At 34.3% G+C, this 20,894-nt stretch overlaps 4 protein-coding genes across 6 annotated transcripts; all 4 read right to left on the reverse strand.

Annotated features, from left to right (window-relative positions):
* Nucleotides 1-66: 66 nt before the first annotated feature.
* LOC108201389 (molybdopterin synthase sulfur carrier subunit) lies at nt 67-2,163 on the reverse strand. The gene is made up of 2 exons (XM_017369680.2): nt 2,045-2,163; nt 67-596 (listed from the first exon to the last, which is right to left on the reverse strand). Exon 2 carries the CDS (start codon nt 576-578, stop codon nt 264-266), a length of 315 nt encoding a protein of 104 aa, XP_017225169.1. The 5' UTR covers nt 579-596; nt 2,045-2,163; the 3' UTR covers nt 67-263.
* An 873-nt stretch (nt 2,164-3,036) lies between these two features.
* On the reverse strand, nt 3,037-10,198 carry LOC108205352 (protein WVD2-like 7). 2 transcript variants are annotated; one of them, XM_017375288.2, is made up of 9 exons: nt 9,990-10,198; nt 8,306-8,496; nt 6,558-7,190; nt 5,759-6,085; nt 5,608-5,663; nt 5,439-5,534; nt 5,205-5,262; nt 3,758-3,909; nt 3,037-3,420 (listed from the first exon to the last, which is right to left on the reverse strand). In XM_017375288.2, the coding sequence occupies exons 2-9, from the start codon at nt 8,390-8,392 to the stop codon at nt 3,396-3,398; spliced, it is 1,434 nt and encodes a 477-aa protein (XP_017230777.1). In that variant the 5' UTR covers nt 8,393-8,496; nt 9,990-10,198; the 3' UTR covers nt 3,037-3,395. The 2 variants fall into 2 exon arrangements, with proteins under 2 accessions (XP_017230777.1, XP_017230776.1); XM_017375287.2 differs by having other exon boundaries at nt 3,037-3,432; nt 9,990-10,128.
* A 4,458-nt stretch (nt 10,199-14,656) lies between these two features.
* LOC108199137 (ethylene-responsive transcription factor ERF022) lies at nt 14,657-15,275 on the reverse strand. Its single transcript, XM_017366881.2, has one exon. It carries the CDS (start codon nt 15,211-15,213, stop codon nt 14,737-14,739), a length of 477 nt encoding a protein of 158 aa, XP_017222370.1. The 5' UTR covers nt 15,214-15,275; the 3' UTR covers nt 14,657-14,736.
* A 1,486-nt stretch (nt 15,276-16,761) lies between these two features.
* LOC108197095 (11-beta-hydroxysteroid dehydrogenase B) lies at nt 16,762-20,146 on the reverse strand. Of its 2 annotated transcripts, none has more exons than XM_017364608.1 (6): nt 19,823-20,146; nt 19,023-19,215; nt 18,694-18,779; nt 18,448-18,579; nt 17,549-17,713; nt 16,762-17,260 (listed from the first exon to the last, which is right to left on the reverse strand). In XM_017364608.1, the coding sequence occupies exons 1-6, from the start codon at nt 20,006-20,008 to the stop codon at nt 16,931-16,933; spliced, it is 1,092 nt and encodes a 363-aa protein (XP_017220097.1). In that variant the 5' UTR covers nt 20,009-20,146; the 3' UTR covers nt 16,762-16,930. The 2 variants fall into 2 exon arrangements, with proteins under 2 accessions (XP_017220097.1, XP_017220088.1); XM_017364599.1 differs by having other exon boundaries at nt 17,540-17,713.
* Between the last annotated feature and the right edge of the window lie 748 nt (nt 20,147-20,894).

Here is a 20,894-nt window from a genome sequence, read left to right on the forward strand (position 1 = left end):
AATTTTTTTTCTTATTTCAAAAATTAATTATAGTACTTTCCGCAGTAATGCACAATGACAGATGAATTCCACTTTGAAGTTGTCAGAATTAATATGTAGCATCTTCATACAACATTCAGTAGGATATTATTATATAACCCAAAATAAAATATAGTAATAAGCTAACCATATTCCTAACCCGGTATTGAGACCTCTATGGGTATATAATTTGCACGAACTCAGTCTTACATTCTCAAGTTTCAAGGGTCAACACAACAACAAACTTAGCCTCCACTTATCGGTGGTATAACAGCCAATTCATCTTTGTCTTTAACAGTGGCAGACTCAGTCGTGTATTCTTCATTCAGGGCCAGTACCATGCAGCCACGGATCTCATCCAATTGCGGAAACTTTGCAATTAGCTTGTTCAAGCAATCATGTGTAGTACTTCCCTGTAACACGTCCAGTGACATTTCAGTCAAGCCAGTTAAATCTCTTGCTCGTGCAAAGAACAACACCTTTATCTGAACCAGTACATTCTCCTTTTCATGCAAACTATCAACATCTTTAGTTGCACTGTATGTCTGAATGACATCCATAACAGAACCTATTGCAACCTGATTCAAGAGAAATTAAAATTTCATATTAAAATATATAAAGAATACACTATGGAGGAGTATAGTTTCAGAAAGTCAAAAGCAAAACAACTTGGATTTGCAGAAGACACTGTGAACAACAAAGTCTAGCTCCTTGAAGAGAGAAAAATTGTTTATCGGAACTCCAAAGTTCTGTTAAAGGATAGCTAAAAGATTTGTTTTAATTTCAATTCTAACAATACATAAGCTATGCATTTTTGTATCATATATTAACTTGCAACTTCAGCAACATTCAGAAAGAGTGTGACAGGTCAATTATGAACAAATTATAGGACTGGCTAAAGCATTGCTAAAAAGAAGTATGCTGACGGAAACATGGCTAAGTACCTCATTCAAGAGATTAGTAAAACAAATCCGAATGAGTATCTAGGAGACACTGTTGGGGCTCAAAATCATGGTCAGTTACTCTTGGAACTTTCTGACACAGTGCCAAATTTGATATCCACTATTTTGGTGGAGAGTCTTGTGCAAAGAACATGCTGTTTCAATTGGACTGTGAAACGAGGTTGCAGCAGTGGCAGCAGGTAGGTTGGAGAATAAAAGTGCAACTGTACAAAAATATGCACTAAATTTATTTATTATGATGTTCAAGCATAACCCTTTAGGTCCAAATTTTCGGACAGCTTCTTTTGGGGCAACTCTAGAGCAGAACAAGAAGATATTATCCTTCATCAGAGAGTGTTTTAAATGGGTCTCCGTTAGATAATGATGCTTGCAATGGAGACGGTGAGGTCGAGGATCCCAATATATTATGTATCCACGTGTTTAAATTTTCTTAAAAGTAGCTGTGAGTACTCTATTTCTGCTGTCGCTGGAGGTGCACAACATTTTCCTCAGCCTTCGTATTCTCCCCTAATTATTATAATTATTATCTCTCTGTATACCATTCTGTCAAAATACTTGTAAAAGGTCTTTACCATGAGAGATTTCAAATCCGCATAGGCAAACAAACTTAATTACTCGTTTTTGTTTCCAATCCAACAGTATGTTGTGATAAGCTAGGCATTTATATATATATGTAAATTAACATGTGCTCGAGCCGATTAATTGTTCGATAAACCACTTGATGGACACGGAACATTATAATTTTTTTCTGCAGGCATAAGATTGAAGAGACACTAGCTTATCCCAAACTAAATGTCCATAACACAAGTCAATTCTTTGTCTTTCATTTAAAGTGAAGTCAATCAACACATCTAAGAAAGAGAAAAACACGAGTTGCAAATAAAACTTATCTCCATCCAAAATCAACTGATATAATCAAACCTAAGTAGTAAATCCAAACTCAAGCAATATAATTACAGAAATTATCATAATAATCGTGCAATTGAGTGAAGTCACAGCAAATTCTGATATATATAGATATATATGTATGTATGTATGTATGTATATTGAAAGCAAGCACTTACGCTCTACGGCGGCGCGCGGTGGTGGCCGTCCTCTTCTATCAAGCAGCTATCTTCGCCGCCCGTTTTGTGTATCTATCAAGCACCCGTGTAAAACATATAATCTCGTGCCAAAATACGCGTTGCTGAAAAAAATCATAATTTTATATATTATTTTCAAATTTTTTTTCTTAAATGAAAATTTTAACATCTATATTATTATTTAGATAAAAAAAATTAGAAAATAATATGTAGAAGTGTGTTTTTCTTGTACCTTAAATTACATAAAATCAAAATTGACGCTTATTTTGGGATGGAGAGAGTAAATGAGAATATGTATAGTATGAATTTTAATCTTTGAGTACATATTGCAAAATATCAGTTTGTAACTTACATATTATTTGATATTTTCATAATCAGTATTATTCATAACATATAAATATAAAATTATTTTATGCAATTTTACTTTTATATATTTTAAAATAAGTCAAATACAAGACTTATCTGTATATTTTTATTTTATTATTATCTATTCTACCTTTTTTATTAAAAATAAAAAATTGAACATACACAGACAACGACTAATAATTTGACTGAGTATATTTTTAAAGCATACTATCATTTGACAATGACTATTGACTACTTATTTGGAGAGGGGAGTATATTTTTAAAACCTCATTATATGTCAAATTCTATAATATCTTAATTTAAAAATTATCTGATAAATTATTAAACTTATTTGTAATTATGATTGTAGAAATCGGGGAATGAGAACAAATCTATCTTATAAATTATCGGAGTTATTTTCAAGTTGTAACTACAAAGATAAAGACAATGTGAATTACATATATGAATCTGTTGCTTTGTTAGGCCATCCAAATGAAAACTAATGAAAAAATGTTTAATTGTTATCAATTCTACCTTCATGTATGAAGTAATCACCTCTTCAGCTTTAAATATTAGTAGAAATGAAGATATAATAAAGACATGAGTTGAATCTTAAAGACAAAGATAAGTGGATCGGAAAACAGATGCTTTAGAATATCAATCTTTAGACATGAGCCGTCTCAGACGAGTATTTGCTTGACCAGATATACTAATATTACTTTGTGTTGGTTAACATGTCATTACACAACTATTCCTTCAGAGGTAATCTGACATACGATTTAGCTGTTTTGTTCTTTGACGCCTATTACTAATACATCTATAGTTGCTGCCGATGCCTCTAAATAGTAAATACACACAATTATAACTGTTGGTGCCTATTACTCCGACTTCTGCTTCCATTATTCTTTGTCATGTCAGATTTATTGATGTTAGCAAGTGACTCTGGACATCTAATTCCGATCATACTGTCTTCCCAAGTGACCACCTTTCATCGCCAGCTTGGCAGCTTGTTCCTGCACGGGATGCTTTGGTAAATACAAATCTGAAGTTAATAATGAGCATGGACACAATAGGCAGACTTATTAATCCTACTGTCGGCCACAAGCTTATATTGCACTTCAATGTCAAGTAAAATATGTCATAAAATGGTACTGCTTCGTTCCATCAAGTATTAGTTTCCAGGAATAATTCTATATCTGGTGAGAGGTGGAGTCATTAAGAAAAGATATGGATGAAACTACTGACTACTCTGAACATAGAGGTGGTCTATAATAGTCTAAAACTAGAAAATTACAGGTATATACTTTGACACAGGAGTAACTAACGAGCCTTCAATTTTAGAAGTCATACCTTTGTTCCCTTCTACCACTTGTGGGAGCACCTAACTGAAAGTTAGTACGAGCCATGACCTTCTTCTCCGCTGTGGAACTTGTCGCCTTGTTAGCATTGCATGGGGTAGTTGTAGCAGTTTTTGGAACTCTTCCATCAACTGCGCGAGTTACCTGTTTAGATAATTTTTAAATGGATGATACATGCATTGAAATAATTTTCTTGTAAACACTATAAATCAACCAATTTCTTAGTGTAGTCAAACCAACTAGCTTTTTTGCACATAATTCGAGAAGCTGACTTGCAGAGTCAGAAAAGCATTGAAGCTAAATGGATGCGATAAATTTAAAACACTTAGAAATAGGTTGACTGAGACTCTGATCAAGTTCTTCTCGGGAGCAGTGAGTAGAGGTATGATCTGCATACATCTCAACCTCCATTGGACCCTGCTTCCGAGTGTGACATGGTGGGTATGTTTGGGTAGCAGGTTGATTGAGTGATTCAGTACAGAAGTTTTATAATAAATAATCTGAATTACTCTGAAGCTGCTAAAGGAACTTCCTTTTAAAGTTTGATTAGGACAATTTCCGAAGGTTGAACTCCATTTTGAATTTATAAGGTGCACAATTATCATATGTTAGTCAAATGAATAGAGTTTGAAACGTACTAATAGCACATCTTAATTATTATTTATACCAAAGGAAATGATTCTAGTATTAAAGATTTTAAGTCACCGATGCCGCAATTTGAGACGACGGAGCAGGAACAAGTACGTTGTGGCTTATTTGGGAGTAACAAATTTTGGCTAGTGACCTTTTTATCTAACCCACAGCTAATAGTGAAAACGCAACTGCAAAGATATCATCAATTCCATATATTGCATATTTTACCAGTATAGTGTACTATGTGGATATCAAATTGGGATACTCTGGTGCTTATATCTCAAGGGTACATTTGAACCGGCTTAATCTTGCCAGATCATGTTACTTGCACATAGAGTCCTTCTCTGATGCGACTAGATTGTAGTGCCATCTAATCAAGCACACCACTTCTTACATATCTAATAATTGTAAATAAAATCTTCTTGGAAAAGTAACAAGAAGATTGTAATGGCCATAACATGTTTGGTAATACTTGATGAAAGAAATGGACATGTCACTTTAGAAGTGTTAGGACTTTGAATAAAAAAGAATCGTGAATTTGTGGTTCACAAACATGGTTCAGTACAATCCATGACAAGCCACAGACTCCACTTTATCCAAGTAAAAGTGGATTCCCATTTCACTCATAAGAAGATTCAAGTAGGGATATTACTACCAATGAAAACAAGCTGTCTATAGCTCTTAAAACCCGGTCATAATGTTTGGCTAAATATGCACCAGGAAAACTCTTCAACAAGACCTTTGATCATTTCCAATAATAAAGGCAACCAAGTATAGTACACAACTTTATACCAAGGAGAAAGTACCTTTATCTGTGTTCCTACTCTGATGTTCGGATTTGTTTCTGTCTGACGGTTTATAGATCTGAATTAACCAGAGAAAACAATTAAGGTAAGGGAGGTACTAAATGCACAAAGTAATATAGGTACACAGCACTTAAATGCTAAAAACACAGAATTAGCAGTGAATATATTTGACAAAGTGGTAAGAAACAACCATAAACAAATAAAATTACAATGCCAGGGTCCAAATCACATTACATGATTTTTGGTTTCTGGTTCTCAGATTGTCCACTTCTCCACGTCATGCCCCTGCTGCTTGACTCTGAAGTTTTCCCAGCAATACGAGCAGAGGACCTATAAAAATTGTAAATTATGTCATAAAGCATATATTATAAATATATATTGGTTAACAATCTTTGTAACAAACCTTTCCCTAGACATATTATTCACTTTACTTGTCACATTCGCATGCCTTGAAGAACTCTGCAGATACATAAAACCCTTGATAACATTGATATTGCCGAAAAAGTTGCTAAAAGCCTAAAATAGGCAAAGAGAGATGGGTGCCTCTATCTTACCTTGCTCCTGGAGCCAAAATTTAAATTTGATTTATCCGAGTTAATTTTGGTATTTAAACAAGTTGTTGGAATATGTCTTGACACAGCAGGTTGTGATACTTCAGTGCTGGACTGAACTCTAGAAGAACTTTTATGAACCGCTAGATTCTTACACTTCACACTTCTTTGTAGCAAATGAGAAGTCTTTTCAGCCATTACTAATCTCCTGCTGCCATTTACACTTCCATCACCACCACTTAATGGGTTTCCCTTCTCAGGTAGCTTAGCTGCATTTCTCCTTGCCATGTTGTTTAACATTGTCTCCTCTTTAGCTAGAGGAACAGGCCCCTTAAGTATACATAAAAAACATTGCCTGCTTAGTATCTCAAAAAATTATAATAAATGCTCAAATTGAGTAAAGAAAAGAATGTATAAAACCAAGTAGATTGAAAATACATGTGACACAAATGAAAATATAAAAAAGATGCCTGCAGAACAAAGAACTGCAGTGCACCTTTTAAGCTGAGACAAGACCAGAAAACTAAAAAGAAAAGATGTCACAAGCTGTATCATGTATCAGTTTTCTTTAAAACTTGCCAGTTTTGACCACAATTATTCTATTTAATATAGAACAAGGATTTTTAAGTTCACAGAAGTCAAATTTTCTTGCCACTCCAGATGTTACGATTATTATTATTTTTTTAAAATCAATGAGAGAACATCCAAACTTCCTAGTACCACTGAGAAAGCAGTTGGTTGCGAACGGAAACATGTAGTGTTGTTAATACATAAACAATATATCAAGATTTCTGACTGCTACCTTGACTTCAGAAAGCAGAGTACGAGCCTTCAGTTTTTTAGCATTTAGGCTAACTGAGACAACTTTGTTTGGGAGGGAGGATGTGTAACACGTTTTTTGTGATGAAGCAGGAAACTTGACGGCCTTCTTTAGGCATTTAAGTCCTGATGAATCCAACGTATTGTTACTTTGCTGCACCTTCTTTACTACATCATCTTTGAAGTTGACTTTTTGTTTCCCAGTAACTAATGAGTTTCCCTTGTTAGATTCTGGTGCTATGTGTTGCTGTTCATTCATCTTCTCCACTAAAACTGTAATTTGGGAAGTACTATCTGAATTCTTTACATCATTTGAGTTGCAAATCTCAGCAGTATTCTGCGCTTGAGAAGTACAGGAAAGTTTGTCTTCACATGGATCTGGCTGACTGATTTCTTGCTCCTCTGTTTGCGACTTCTTTGCAGCTCTAATCTTCCGATAATATTCTTCAAAGTAGGCCTTCTTCTGTGCAACTATGCCCGGGGCTTTAAACTTCTCCAATTCATCCTGATATCTGTTGTTGGAAAAAACTGACCGTTTTTCCCAATCAAGCGTTTCTGCAGCAAATCTTCCAAAAGATATTGAACCATGATTTACAAGTTCCGAGATAGACACATCCTGTGTAGGTCAAATGAGTTAAAAATTAAAAGGTTTAGAATTCATATGTTATTTATATTTTGTAATTTCTCTTTTCTCTGCTGTAAACAAAACAAAACAAGCAACAGTATTACAAACAAGAGCGGTTGTCAAAATTTAACACATAAGATTTGCATCCCTATTTTACGAAGGGTGTTCTTTCTTGTAATAATTCAAAAGGTACAACATACCATTTTTTTTTTAATTTTTTTTTTAGGGGTGGGGGTTCAGTGGTAATGCACATGTAAAGCCTGGGGTTTGAAATTTTAATTTTAAATTTTTATTTTTTTTTAAGTAAAGGGTATAAATAAATTCGTAAGTAGTCGTGATTTCTCCCACTCTTTTTGTAATATCACTTAACACTTTTTCTTTTAACTTAGCTAAACTCCCCATGTTCCCCTTATAAGCTATAACTCCTAATAATTTCCAAACATTCTTCCTGAATCTCTCCTCTTTTTAATATTAAAATCTCTGATATCAGACATCGGTCCTTGTCATCTTCCACTTACCAATACCTTGCACCAATTGCTTTATAAGATTTTCATTACACCCTCTTCTTCAAACCATATGATATCCTCAGAAGAGCTTTAATGAAGTAAATGAACAAGGACTCATGAATATATGAATATCTATCACATTCAAAGAAGAAAATAGCTGAGGTATAAATCATTAGGATGTAATACCAATCAGTTTTATGTCATGACAGTTAACACATAATTTATCTGCACCGAGGCTGCCTTAAAAAGGCCACTTCCTAATAATTTGCTTTAATGGGCCAGCATTCCTAAATTATGTGCTGTTCTAAGCCTTTTCTCCGGAGGTACATTTCACATATGGAACTCGAACTCCCGAGTCTAAATTTCATCTATTACTCAACCTTAAAAGCTAAATAAATATGTGAGCCTTTGTTAAAGTTTCTTTTACCCTTAGCTTTTTCCTCTCTTAGAATCTTATTACTGTGATGTTATGTTACTCCAACTCCTCATTTTGAGTGTTGTTACCAGTGCCGCACACTTGGGCATCCGACACTTATTGTCATATTCTTTGAATAGACTGAAACGACAGATAAATGGCAATCAGGAACTGGAAAATTGTACCTGAATCTCATACTGAGGGTCTGAACTAAAGCTCGATGGATGTCTCAAGTGGCCACAATATGCACGATGATCAGTATCTGTTGCCATTGTACGGCTTCTCTTGGGTTACATACCTTTATCATAAAATATATATTTGTATTATACAGAATCTTTTGTCACGGTGATGGCAGTGATTGAATTTCTTCAACAACCTGTAATTAGAAAAATCAGCATGTATCATATAAAAAGATCGAAGCACCTTCTGTTTCCATCACAAGCATGAATGCAGATCTAACATTTGAGTCATACTGAAGTGCTTTTTTACTTCAATGAAAGAAAACACTAAGCTTATATTTGTAATATATAGGATATCGCCTGCATGTGGCTATCGATAGTCAATACTCGGGCAATATAAAAAAACCAGGTAAGAACTAGGACATTGTTTTGCAAATCAAGATGATACTTGGTTAAATGTCAGCACTTAAGCAGTGTATAGATCAAATACTCGAAAAATTTAGTTCACAGATTCCAAAAAAAAATTCTCTTTTTCTTTTATAATTGAGGGCTGAATATTCAATTGAACAACTGACCATGTTGTTATTTATAATTACATTAACCATTTCTAGACATATTCAGATTTTACATAAGATTAATAATAATTATTTAAGATATGTTAACCTTTGACTCAAGGGTGTACATTGTCCAAAATTCATTTCCCCTATAACCTCGTTAGAGAAGGAGGAGATTTCTATTCATCTTCTGTTTTACTTTTATCATCTTTAGTCTCAAACCAATAAATACACCGTTATTTAAATATGACCGGCCTATATCCTCCTTGACCAGTAAAAGGAGTATATCTTAAGAGTTAAGACTAAAGATGACCAGCTTAGTTACTACACAGTAAATAATTGTATCTTTTTTCAAAACTCATAACTGTTTGCTTTTTTAAGTCCTCTGTCCAAACTCCAAAGAATACAGGAAATATAGTAGTGCTATATATGTTACAGCATTCAAACAAGAACATAAGAGTATTGTGGAGATAAAGAACCATGTTAAATCTTTACCAACCAATCAATCTGATCTCCGGGTTTACTATTTGTTTTTAACACTGAAAAGGAAATTATTATGATAACAAAACTTCACACCTTTGATCTTCGTATAAACAATATGAAATACCATAGGGACAGGTGGAAAGAGCAATCGCACGACAATAATTAAATGAAATTGACCTCAAAAAGAGGAAGCAAGCTCAAAATAGTGCAGAAACCACTTCGCTGGAGCACTTGTAGATGCGAATGAACCTATATACTAGCTGGCCAAGGTAAAAATAAATCTTCCACGATTAACATATCCCGCCCTCAATCATCCAATTTGATGGACAGTAAGTCTAATATATGATTATAGCATACCAATTGCTAAAACATATTGAAAAATGCTAAAATATCAAAGTGTCAGAGTGCAAACATCAGATTCAAGTAACAGAAGGCACAATCTCTCTCTCTCTCCCCCCCCCCCCCCCCCTCTCCCCCTCCCTATCTCTCTCTCCCCTATCTCTATCTCTATCTCCCCTATCCCTGTCCCTGTATCTATCTCTCTCCCAATCTCTCTCTGAGAGACGTATCATCGAGCACATAGATCCCTTAAACATGAAATATATACAAACATATAGCAAGACAAAAATAGAGAGTTTTAAGACGAAACATACCGAATTGAGGAAGCTTGAGATCTGAATTGGCAGGCAAACAGGGGATGTGTGTAATTCGTATATGTAGGATTGGTGTGAATGTGCTTTGCTTGGGAGCGAGACAGTGAGTGAATGGGGAAAAAGAACAAGATGCCAAAAGTTCGCAAGTAAAAAAACCGGGGAGTGTGTCTAGTAGTCTAGGAGTCTAGAGTACGTGGTTGTCTATGAATGTGTGATTGCACGTGTCTCCGGGCCTATATAGCGGTTCTACACTTCTACCTGATAAAAAGTTCCTCAATCCACAACTCTTTTTTCTTTCTTTTTGAAATATCCTCAATCCTTTGACTCTTTTTTCTTTCTTTTTGAAATATTATGTGTCACAGATATAAAAATTGAGAATCAAATTTAATTTTAAAAATATCATTTAAAAAATTAATTAGATAATTAGGAATTAATCTTTTGATTAATTGAATTAAATTAATATTATTTTAAATATATATGTGTATATGTATATATATTATCATGTGATACAGATTTAAAATTTCGGCAAAATTAAAATAGCATAAACTTATATATCACATAAATATTACTTATTAACGTTTTATGGAACGGAACCGTCCAAATAACGATTAGCTAGTGATTAGTAGGCCAGCAAGAGTTGGTTGGTTAAAAGAGGGGACATGTATCTCGTTGATCATAGATTCGACTCTCGAAGGGAGGAGAATCTGTAATTATGCCTCCTAGGCCAGAGCCTGTGCCCAAAAGGTAGCCGCTGCGGGTTTCTATGTTAAAAAAAAATAGTTAGTGATTAGTCTCGATTAACTACCGACATTTAAATACTCGTCAAGGCTAGAAGAATATGTAAAATAAATAATAATAAAGTCTTTCAATTTTATAATTTTATATTGGTATTTATATCTGGATAGTTATTTTTGGCGAATTAGTAAATTTGTAAATATAAATTTAATTTATAATAACATAATAATAGTAAAATATACACCGCTTCGTTCAGTTAAAATTTTATACTTTAATATTTATTCAACTATTTTATCTATAATCATCAAAGATGATCTTAGATCGGAAAAAATCTATTTTAACTCGATAAACAATAAATTTTCAACTTAATTTTTGATAAAGTTAATATCAACTTAAATTTAGTTTAGAAGAAATTCTCCTCATACATCTAAAAAAACTATATTCCGAATAATGAATGTTTCTTTAAAGCTGAATTTCATCCTGTCCAAAAGCACAAAACACGCTCTTAACAACATCGTTATCAAAGCCACCTGTTGGTAAAACATATTCTAATGCAACAGTTAAAAGTAGACATACATGCCAAACTTTTTTTTTTTTATCAACTACTACATGCTGAGTCAAACGATTTATGGACATAGATGATTTGATTGTTTGGTCAATAAAATAGACTATCGACAACTCACCGTCAACTCACCGTTCACCCAAACAATTTTCAGGAAAATGTCGACCTTTCGTTTAACTTTATCAATTATGATCACGCTTGCGTATTGATAAGTAAATTCTTCCGTTATTACGTAGAAATAGATAGAATTGGTCTCAAACCAGCCAAATTTTTCTTCAAATTAATCATTTTATTACCTTTTTGTAATAAATTAATTGTGTTAATGTACTTTGTCGTTATATAATTTTTTCAGAAAGTAGTGTATAGCACAGATGTCGAATTTCTCGTTGATTAACAATTCTAAAGTTGTTATTATTACTATATTATCATTACTCCCTCCGTCTCAATTTATAGGTCGTTTTGCAAAAAATACGCATATTAAGAAATAGTTGGTTATATATAGTGGGTGTTTGGCTGGCACTTATAAGTCCAGCTTCTGGATTATAAGTTATGAGCACTTATTCGTACCGTTTGTGTGCTAGCTTTTGTTTCAGGGCTTCTACTTATTTTCCAAACACTTTAATCACTTATAAGTCTTATCTTCTTTCTAACTTCTACTCCACTTATTTATTTTAAGCAATAAGCACTTATTTTAAACTCACCCAAACGGCCCCATAATTTTATCTTATGTATCATTAATTAGTACATTGATAAGTGAGAATAAAGTTGAGTTTCAAAAAAGTCACAATAAATATAGAGATTTTGTGCATTGAGAAATGAGAATAATGTTGAGCTTCAAAAAAGTCATAATTAATATAGTCATAAATTTGTATTGAAATAAGAGAGGGATAGGTATTTTGAGACGGATGGAGTATTAGTATATTTGCTATATATATTATATAAATTAGGAAGAAGTAGATGGAAGTGCTATCTAATAATGAAATTATAAATTAAATTTAATTTGACATGTATGAAATAAAAAAGTATTTAAAGTAGATTTTTGATCAAAGGAGTCAATTTGACATGACTAGTAATATAAAAATATATAACTTAATATATATTAATTGAAAATATATCAAAAATAGATACTTGATCAAAGTAATTAATTCTGGTGTAACTAGTAAAACAAAAATAATTAACAACGGAAAAGGAGAAAACAAACTCGTGCTAGTTTTGAAAATTAAGGAAGTCTCTCCACGCTGAATATAGTCGATATTAATATTTTTTATTACACCTCTTCTTTCATTTTTTAAGAAACATATAAAATATAATTATTTAATTATATATATATAATTAAATATATAATACTATCTCGTAAGCAGTATTTGGAGTATTCCTTATTGGCAGATTAAGCAAAGGTCTATGTTCCCGCACTCACATGTTGGGATCCTTATCCAACACACAAAATATCAGCCGTCGGATGAGTTTGTGAATGACTTAGATTTAAAAAAATTCTCATACATATACTCCCTCCGTCCCATTTTATGTGACCTCATTTCCTTTTTGGGACGTCCCAAAAAGAATGAACCTATCATACTTACTATTTTTGGACACTACTTTTTACTATTACACCCACTACCTCTCTATTTTATACTCTTCTTTATTAAACAAACACTATTACACCCACTACTTTCCTCCACTATCTATTAAAATATTGATGGGTCCTACCACTTTACCCACTTTTCAACTAAACTTACTCACTTTCACTACTTTTTTCTTAATCTCCGTGAAAGTCAAACGAGGTCACTTAATATGGGACGGAGGGAGTATCTTTTAAAAACCGTTGTATGTCAAATTGTTTTTACGCGCACGACGCTTCAAAATCGTTGTACGGTTAGTTTACAACGGTTTTTAAACGCTATAAACCCATAACAATTGTAAAAAGCATGATCAGTATTATCGAAATAAAAACATGACAAAAAAATCCGACCTGGCTACGAATGAGACCACTATTTCTCCGCCTGATAATGTTTTCTAAGCTTTTCTATCTTATGGTGGCACTGTGCCGACGTCTTCGTCGGAAACGTACTAGGGCAGCGTTGACCGACGGCGTTAGCGACCGAGTCCCAATCGGCGGGGCGGAGGTACCCACGACATATAGCGTACCATTTCTCACAATAAATCTCAATTAAAGCCAAAGCTTCTTCCTGGGTCCAATACGGCGGCAGAAACTTGCGAGGGATCTTGGCGGGAGCGGCGTCGATGGTCGTCATAGATATGTATCACAAACCAAACTTAAAAATCAAGATCCAAAAAGATGAGTTTTTAGTGGAGTTTTTAAATCTGAAAAAGCGTTGCACACTTTTTGTGAACTTACAGCTTTTTAAGCACTGTATATTAGTCAGCAGTTTTTAAGCGATATACACGTAAAAATAATTTACACGAAACACTGTCCGCTAGACGTACATCCGTTTCTAAGCGCCGTATATGCGAGATTTTTTAAATTAGAACGGTTCACAAACTCATCCAACAATTGACAGCTTCTGTGTTCGATATGGGTACCCAATAAATGAGTGTCGGGGACCTGGACTGTTGAGCAAAATATTATTTAGTTGAAAAGGTAAAAAGTGCAGAAAGTTTATCTTAAATTCTGGTCAAAGACCATTTTCTGACAAACATACATATGGACCGTATGAATTTAAACTACTATATACTACTCCCTCCGTCCCAATCGTCCCAATCGATTTTATACAGTTTTTTTTTGGAATGTCTCATCATTTCTATACATTCCCAAAATAACAACTTTTTATACTCCCTCCGTCCCTATTTATCTGTCCACTTTGAAAGTAAAAACTTGTTCCTATTTATCAGTCCATTTATATAATCAAAGCAAATTTTTTCATTTTTGCCCTTATTTATGTTTTCAACGTGACTGATAAACATGTTAGTTTAATGCCAATAACTCATCTAAAAACCTGAAGAGTCTTCGACTATGTTCTTCTAGCTATAAATATCATGACTATTACTCACTGATTCATTAAATTTGTATTGGATAATGGAGTAATCCCACAAATATTTTCCTACAATTAAGTCATTAAACAAGGGTATTGCTGAAAGTTTCTTATCAAACATAAATTTTCGTAATATGTGTGAAAATGTTAATAGTGGACTGATAAATAAGGACGGAGTGAGTAATATAAAACACTACTACACCCACTCCATTCTATAATAATAAAAACACTATTAATTACACCCACCACTATCTCAAATATATTATTAAAAAATATATGGGTCACCACTTTACCCATTTTCCATCTAACTTTACTCATTTCTTACTCTTTTTCTTGGTCTCCGTGTCCAATTCCAATATAATTTATTGGGACGAAGGGAGTACTATACTTATGTTATGTTATTGTATTGGACTAAAACAAATACTATATCAATAAGTGTTCTACAAATTTTCTCAGTGAATCAAAACTTCCAAAGAGAACTGCACTGCATTTCTTCAAGCTGCTCCTCATCTCGCCTCTCCTCCAGAAACACCGAGCCCCCCATTTCCATCCACATCTTCGGCGAGTCCAACGGAGACTCATTGATCGCTCTAATCTCGCTCGAACTCAACTGCACCGTAACGGGCCCTCGATTCTCACTTTTCCCGAACCCCATGGCAGCCTCTTGAGCCGCCCTCTGCACATCCGCATGGCTCGAACCAACTGGCTTGGGAAGAGACCCAACCAGTTCAGGGAAATTAAGATGAGCCGCGGAGCCTCTTAAGTGCAATGCAGCTACGTCGTAAGCGGCTGCAGCCATCTCGGGTGCCTCGTAGCTTCCGAGCCAGATTCTGGCTTTCTTGCCTGGCTCTCGGATTTCGGACACCCATTTTCCCCATTTGCGCTTTCGGACACCTCTGTAGGACTGTTCCTGGCTGAGTCGTCCTTGTTGGTTCATGTCTGAATGTGGAGAGTTGCATGAGGGTGGGTGGGTTATATATGTTTTTGTTGAAAGTGTTGACAGATGTTATGGGAAGGGAGGTTCTACGTACGTGTCCATGGTAGTGGGATAAAGTTGTGAAATTGACGGTGTGACCAAGTGAGCTTGGACCGTGTGTTTTTTGAGGTGGTATTTTAGCATTTTAGCTTTTTATAAAAGAACTAATATTTCAAATTTCGTCCATGGTACACAACAGCTATTGAATATGTGTAAATATGATGATATTGGACTTTAACTCCAGTTGTTCAGATTTTTGTTATTTTATCAGGATTACTGGTTGGGAAGTGGTTAGCTCATACTATTTGATTTGAGTTCAGATACTGGGACCGTTTGGGTGAGTTTAAAATAAGTGTTTCTTGCTTAAAATAAATAAGTGGAGTAGAAATTAGAAGCATGATAAGACTTATAAGTGATTAAAGTGTTTGGGAAATAAGCAGAAGTCCTGAAACAAAAGCTAGCATTCCTAACTTTTTATAAGTGCTTCTTGACTTATTACACAAACGATACGAATAAGTGCTCATAATTTATAATCCAGAAGCTGGACTTATAAGTCTCAAACAAACACCCACGTTATAATTCATTTTGACTAAAATGTGATTACCGATACTTAGAGTTAGACACCTTTAACCATGTAAATACTCTATAATTTTAATGTCAACGGATTTGATCGAAATGGATTTGGCTAAATCTTAAGCTGAACCCATTATTGTCCCAAAATCCAAATTTAAAATATTCAATCGAGTTTGGTTTACTGAATTAATCCCGAAAAATTTCAAGATTTTAAAAAGTAAAACAAGCTAACAAATAATATTTTTTTAACAAGTGGATATAATCCAGTTTATAGCTGCATGACTGCATCTGACTTGATTTTTTTTTTGTTAGATGCATCTGAGTTGATTTTGTATATTTGATTGGGGTAGAGTCCATTTTTATTATTTATCACACTCTTTTAAAGAGTGTGACAGTTTTGTTCGCCAAGTTATATTCTCCTGACACTTGCATTTCTTTCTCTAAACAACATCTGGCTCCCTTTTAATTCCTTGAAAAATATTTTTAGTTTTGTCAAGCCAAATGGACATCTGTTGACCATAATTACTCTACGCCTTCTCCTGGTTATATCTCCAACCAAGCATTTGTATTTTCGGCTTTTTCCAGTTTTTTTTCACTAACCAGAGAGAGACCTTCGCGTCCTGCTCTTCATCTTTCTCCGCAATCCACTCAATTTCTTCTTCTTCTGCACCTCCTTTCTCAATATCGCTCTCCTTTGTAGCCGTATAAATGGTTTCTGCAACAACACAAGATCAAGAAAATCCTTAGGAAGGATGTGATCTAGTCAATGAGTAGAGACGCCCTCCAAAGGATACTCAAACCGTAGACTGGTCTAATTTCAAAGAACGTGGCCAAACGCCACTTCTTCGAATTAAACATGAAGCCGAAACTCTGGCTACAAATTGTGAATTTGAAAATTTAGCAATCAACTAGCAGCACATAGTCTAACAAGCAATATACTACTAAATATCCTATTATTACATTATTATGCCAAATGTAACAACTTAATGTCTTACATTATTAAAGGTAAAGTCTTGCAAATGCAATTGCTTATTCGAATGTTCTCAATATTCAGACAATAACGCAAACAACATAAACAACATAGCTAGAAGATATGTGCATATCTTCACTCCATTTTCATAGGCTGCTTCCTGCTGGGAGAGGTAGTGGGAGAGCTGGTGCCAGAGGTAGTGGCAGAGGTAGACGGAGCCATAAGAAGTTTCTTTTGGGGAGGACCTTCGAGAAGAGGCCTTCCTGTTCCCATCAAAGAAGTTCTTCGCACGCCTTTTGTTGTAAAAAGAAAGCTAAATGTCCACTTGAGAACATTGGGTGCAAATACCCTGTAGAGGAGGAATATATCGTACCAACTCGGGTATTTCACGTATGAATCTCCACGGCAGGCCCCTGAAACAATCATCCTCGCGAATTCCTCAACCGCACCACCAGAAGCATTTACCTTGAAAAAATAAATTCAGGGAAAAATGGATATTTAGGTTATGACTGCTGGCAAAGCCGTAAATTATATTATCATTAAATATTAGGGGATTTCATATTGTTGCTAATTTTATGGAGGATTTCTTTTTATTCATGAAATCTTCCTTAACTAGATACAATATCTTACATGAAAGCCAGGTCAGGCCTGACAGAGATTTTCAAGGGTGAGAGGAATTATAGTGCATTTAAAATTTAACTATAACATTCAGCAAAAATAATCTAACTTTAATAAAGTACATACAGAAATCACCTCTCTTTCTTCCTTCCATTGCATCTCTGCTCCTTCCTCGAGTAAGAACTTTCCGCCAGTCATTTCAGTACCAATCCAACCGTGCGTAGCAATTGTTATGTCAACTTCATCCTTCACTTCCAATCGTAGTGTCTCATAGAAGTTGATTAAAGCTGCTTTTGCCGCCTATAATCATTATTAAATCGACAAACAAAAGCAAAGTTTATGAGTTCCTCAGTGATCTAACATATATATGCCCAGTCATTTCCAAACTGACAAGTAAAAGAAGGTTTATAGCCTGCTCATGAAACAATAATATAGACTATAGTATGCCACAAAAAGTGCACTACGTCTGACAATTACACATTTACACTAAACAAGATAGACATGAGAAAAAGAAAGCCAAGTGATTGTAAACTTCACTTGTTTAGAGCAGTGCCTTGTGCTTTGTATGATGGCATATTGCTCCTAAACAGACTATATATGTGTAGTGGTCTGATGATTAGAGAGACTTGGTCAGTGGACTATAAATGCAAATGCCCGGCTTTCATTGCCAATCAAGACCACTAATGGCAGTTTTTTTAATGCATATATCTACTTAGCTTATTTCCACCCTTGGTTAATTTCGCATTAAAATTTATGTCTAAGGTGTCCTAAGCTTCTTCAAGCTCATAAAGCACATTTTGCAGAACTGCTGTGGATTTTGAGTGAATGCCCGTCTTGCGCCTTACATCCCAACCTAATGTGAGAAGGCTAGGAAACATGTCATTTGGACCTGGAAGGAATATAACAGAACAAGCTGCTGCAGATAAAGTATTCTTCTTCATATATAAACTCAAATCATGCTCTTCAAATTGCTATAATCTATCCCTGAGTGCTTAGGTACACAGACGAGAAGATCGTTTAAGAGGTCAACTTACAGAATATAAGCTCATCCTTGGCAAGGGTAACCAATTTTCAACGGATGCATTGACCACAATTCTTCCATTACTTCGTCGCAGGTGAGGAAGGGCAACATAGGTTGGATAAACATTTCCCCAAAAGTTTATGTCCTGAAAGTGACAAATGTAGAAACCACGTACTTAGTAAGTTTCAAATACATCAAGTATTACGTCAACATATCTGATATTATCAAATCATTTCATAAATTACTCTATAATTGTTACCAGCAAGATTGGAAACACAGATGTGTCTGTAGCTTCCTCAAAGTAGAAAGTATGCCCCAAACTTGCTGCATTTACTAGGTGATCCACTGTTAAATAGAAATGAACCAAGTTAATAAACAAAATTATGAATAAAGATATCACTTAAAATTATGGATCTGCAAGAAAAAGCTCGAAGTGATTCATTTAAACAAACAATTTTCTGCAACTAATTACTGCCTTTTACGCAAACTGAACAACAAATGCTTATGTAATCCTTTTCGAGTATATATTAATTGCTTCTACTACTAACGACAAGGTCTAACCACAACCCGCCAACACTTGATGCTTACCGCGCCCATATATTCTGACAGTCTCATTAACAAATCTCCGACATTCCTCCTCCTTTACAACATCAGCAGCTATTATGAGCACATGATTGGCGCCAAGCAGCCTTGCATTTTCACCAATCCCTCGAAGCCTGGACTCCCTCCTGGCAACCAAGACAAGTTTCGCTCTCCTCTTTGCATACTCGTATGCAATTTGCTGATTTCAAAAAAGCCACAACAACATGATGAAACACTAGAACATAAGAATTTATTGCATATCTTACATTAACATATATATATATGTCAGTATACTGTAAACATTTGCACTACGCAATTTAGATACAATAAACATCAGCAAAATAATTTGCAAAGCAATACAGAACTTAAATCAACTCCAATCATTTATACACAACTGAAGGTATCAACACTGGAAACGCATCTGATATCCATGAACTATACATAAAACTTGAGTATGTCACAACAGTTTCTAGTATATGTTACAACTTACAACCTCAATTACTCCATTAAAACTAAAAACTAAAAACAAAAAAACACATATCTCAATTAATTTCAATATTTATCTCCAGATTTGGCTACTTGCTACACAAATCAAGATTACGAAAGCGAAATTAAAGACTCAAAAATCAACATATATCATCACCGCAAATTCAAACAACCCTCCAGAATTTTGTTATCACCAGACTCATCCGTCAACAAAAATATACCAGATCACACAGATATAATCATACAGGCAATATTAAATAATCATGAAAGCATATAATAATAAAATCTTACATAAAATATTCGAAATAATAAAAAATTACCTCACCAATCCCAGAAGAAGCACCAGTGATAATAACAACTTTATCTTCCATATCAGAAGGGTTGAAGTAGGTGTCATAAATCCACTCACAAGTGTTGACAAAGCACAAAGTTGGCCATGCAAATGCAAGCATCACCAAGCTCGCCGGAGGCACCACAAAATCAAGAAAAGCGTTGAAGAGATCCATCACTAAGATCACCAAGTAATTTCAATTAAATATATTTTATTTTCAATTACTAACACCACAATCTGTGTTGGTATTTAATAATTAAAAGGAGCTGAAGAAAGAGGGGTATTGATGAAATTACAGATGAGGGTCTGAAGAGATAAGCTCGAGGAAAGGAGAAAGGCAAAGTGATGAGTTCATGCAAAGTATATGGTGGCGACACGTGTACTTCTGCATGCAGCCGTTTGATAGAACATTCTTGAAATTAGAGAAATTGAAAAGAAAAGAAAAGAAAACACTTTAAATAATTTCTTTTTCAGTCCGGTTTATTTCAGTTTACAAATTATTCTGTCTTATTTAATTTATTTTTGATTCTGCCTTTTTTTTCCCTCAGCCTTTTTTTATTTTATATGTGCTACAAAGTAGAAACTGATATAATATCAGAGTAATTTTCAAAAGAGAACTATTATAAAAAAAAAGGTTAACCACTAAAATTGTATCCCACGCTGTTAGAGCATCTTAAATCTACATTATTATTAATTAAAATAATTTGATAAGCTAATAAAAAATAGTAATTCTATAAAATTTATTAAATAGAGACTGATATAATATCATAAAATAAAATTTAATTACTAAGTATATGTATTACTCATTGTTAGAGGAGTTAATTACATTTTGTAACACTAGATTTGCTCCAAACGCAGTTTAGTACCTGAACTTTAAAATGTGGCAATATGCACCTTACACTCAACATTCCCGTGCAAGTTTTAACCTCTGGTCACTATTCCGTCCAAATCTACCGTTAATTTTAACTGTTTGAAAGATAACAGTTTGACTAATATACAAACAGTTACCTCTCAAACAGTTAAAGTTAACGACAGATTTGGACGGAATAGTGACTAGGGGT

The sequence above is a fragment of the Daucus carota genome, chromosome 1 (genome assembly GCF_001625215.2).
Source record: "Daucus carota subsp. sativus chromosome 1, DH1 v3.0, whole genome shotgun sequence".
Lineage (NCBI taxonomy): Eukaryota > Viridiplantae > Streptophyta > Magnoliopsida > Apiales > Apiaceae > Daucus > Daucus carota.

Coding starts and splice junctions, on each gene's coding strand:
- LOC108201389 (XM_017369680.2), bottom strand. CDS start 578: ATGGATGTCATTCAGACATACAGTGCAACTAAAGATGTTGATAGTTTG.
- LOC108197095 (XM_017364599.1), bottom strand. CDS start 20,008: ATGGATCTCTTCAACGCTTTTCTTGATTTTGTGGTGCCTCCGGCGAGC. Junction 19,216..19,822: donor CTTCTTCTGGGATTGGTGAG/GTAATTTTTTAT, acceptor TTTTGAAATCAG/CAAATTGCATACGAGTATGC. Junction 17,261..17,539: donor AAGAAAGAGAGGTGATTTCT/GTATGTACTTTA, acceptor TATTTTTTCAAG/GTAAATGCTTCTGGTGGTGC.
- LOC108199137 (XM_017366881.2), bottom strand. CDS start 15,213: ATGAACCAACAAGGACGACTCAGCCAGGAACAGTCCTACAGAGGTGTC.
- LOC108205352 (XM_017375287.2), bottom strand. CDS start 8,392: ATGGCAACAGATACTGATCATCGTGCATATTGTGGCCACTTGAGACAT. Junction 5,664..5,758: donor ATTTTGGCTCCAGGAGCAAG/GTAAGATAGAGG, acceptor ATGTATCTGCAG/AGTTCTTCAAGGCATGCGAA. Junction 3,910..5,204: donor GAGTAGGAACACAGATAAAG/GTACTTTCTCCT, acceptor TTATCTAAACAG/GTAACTCGCGCAGTTGATGG.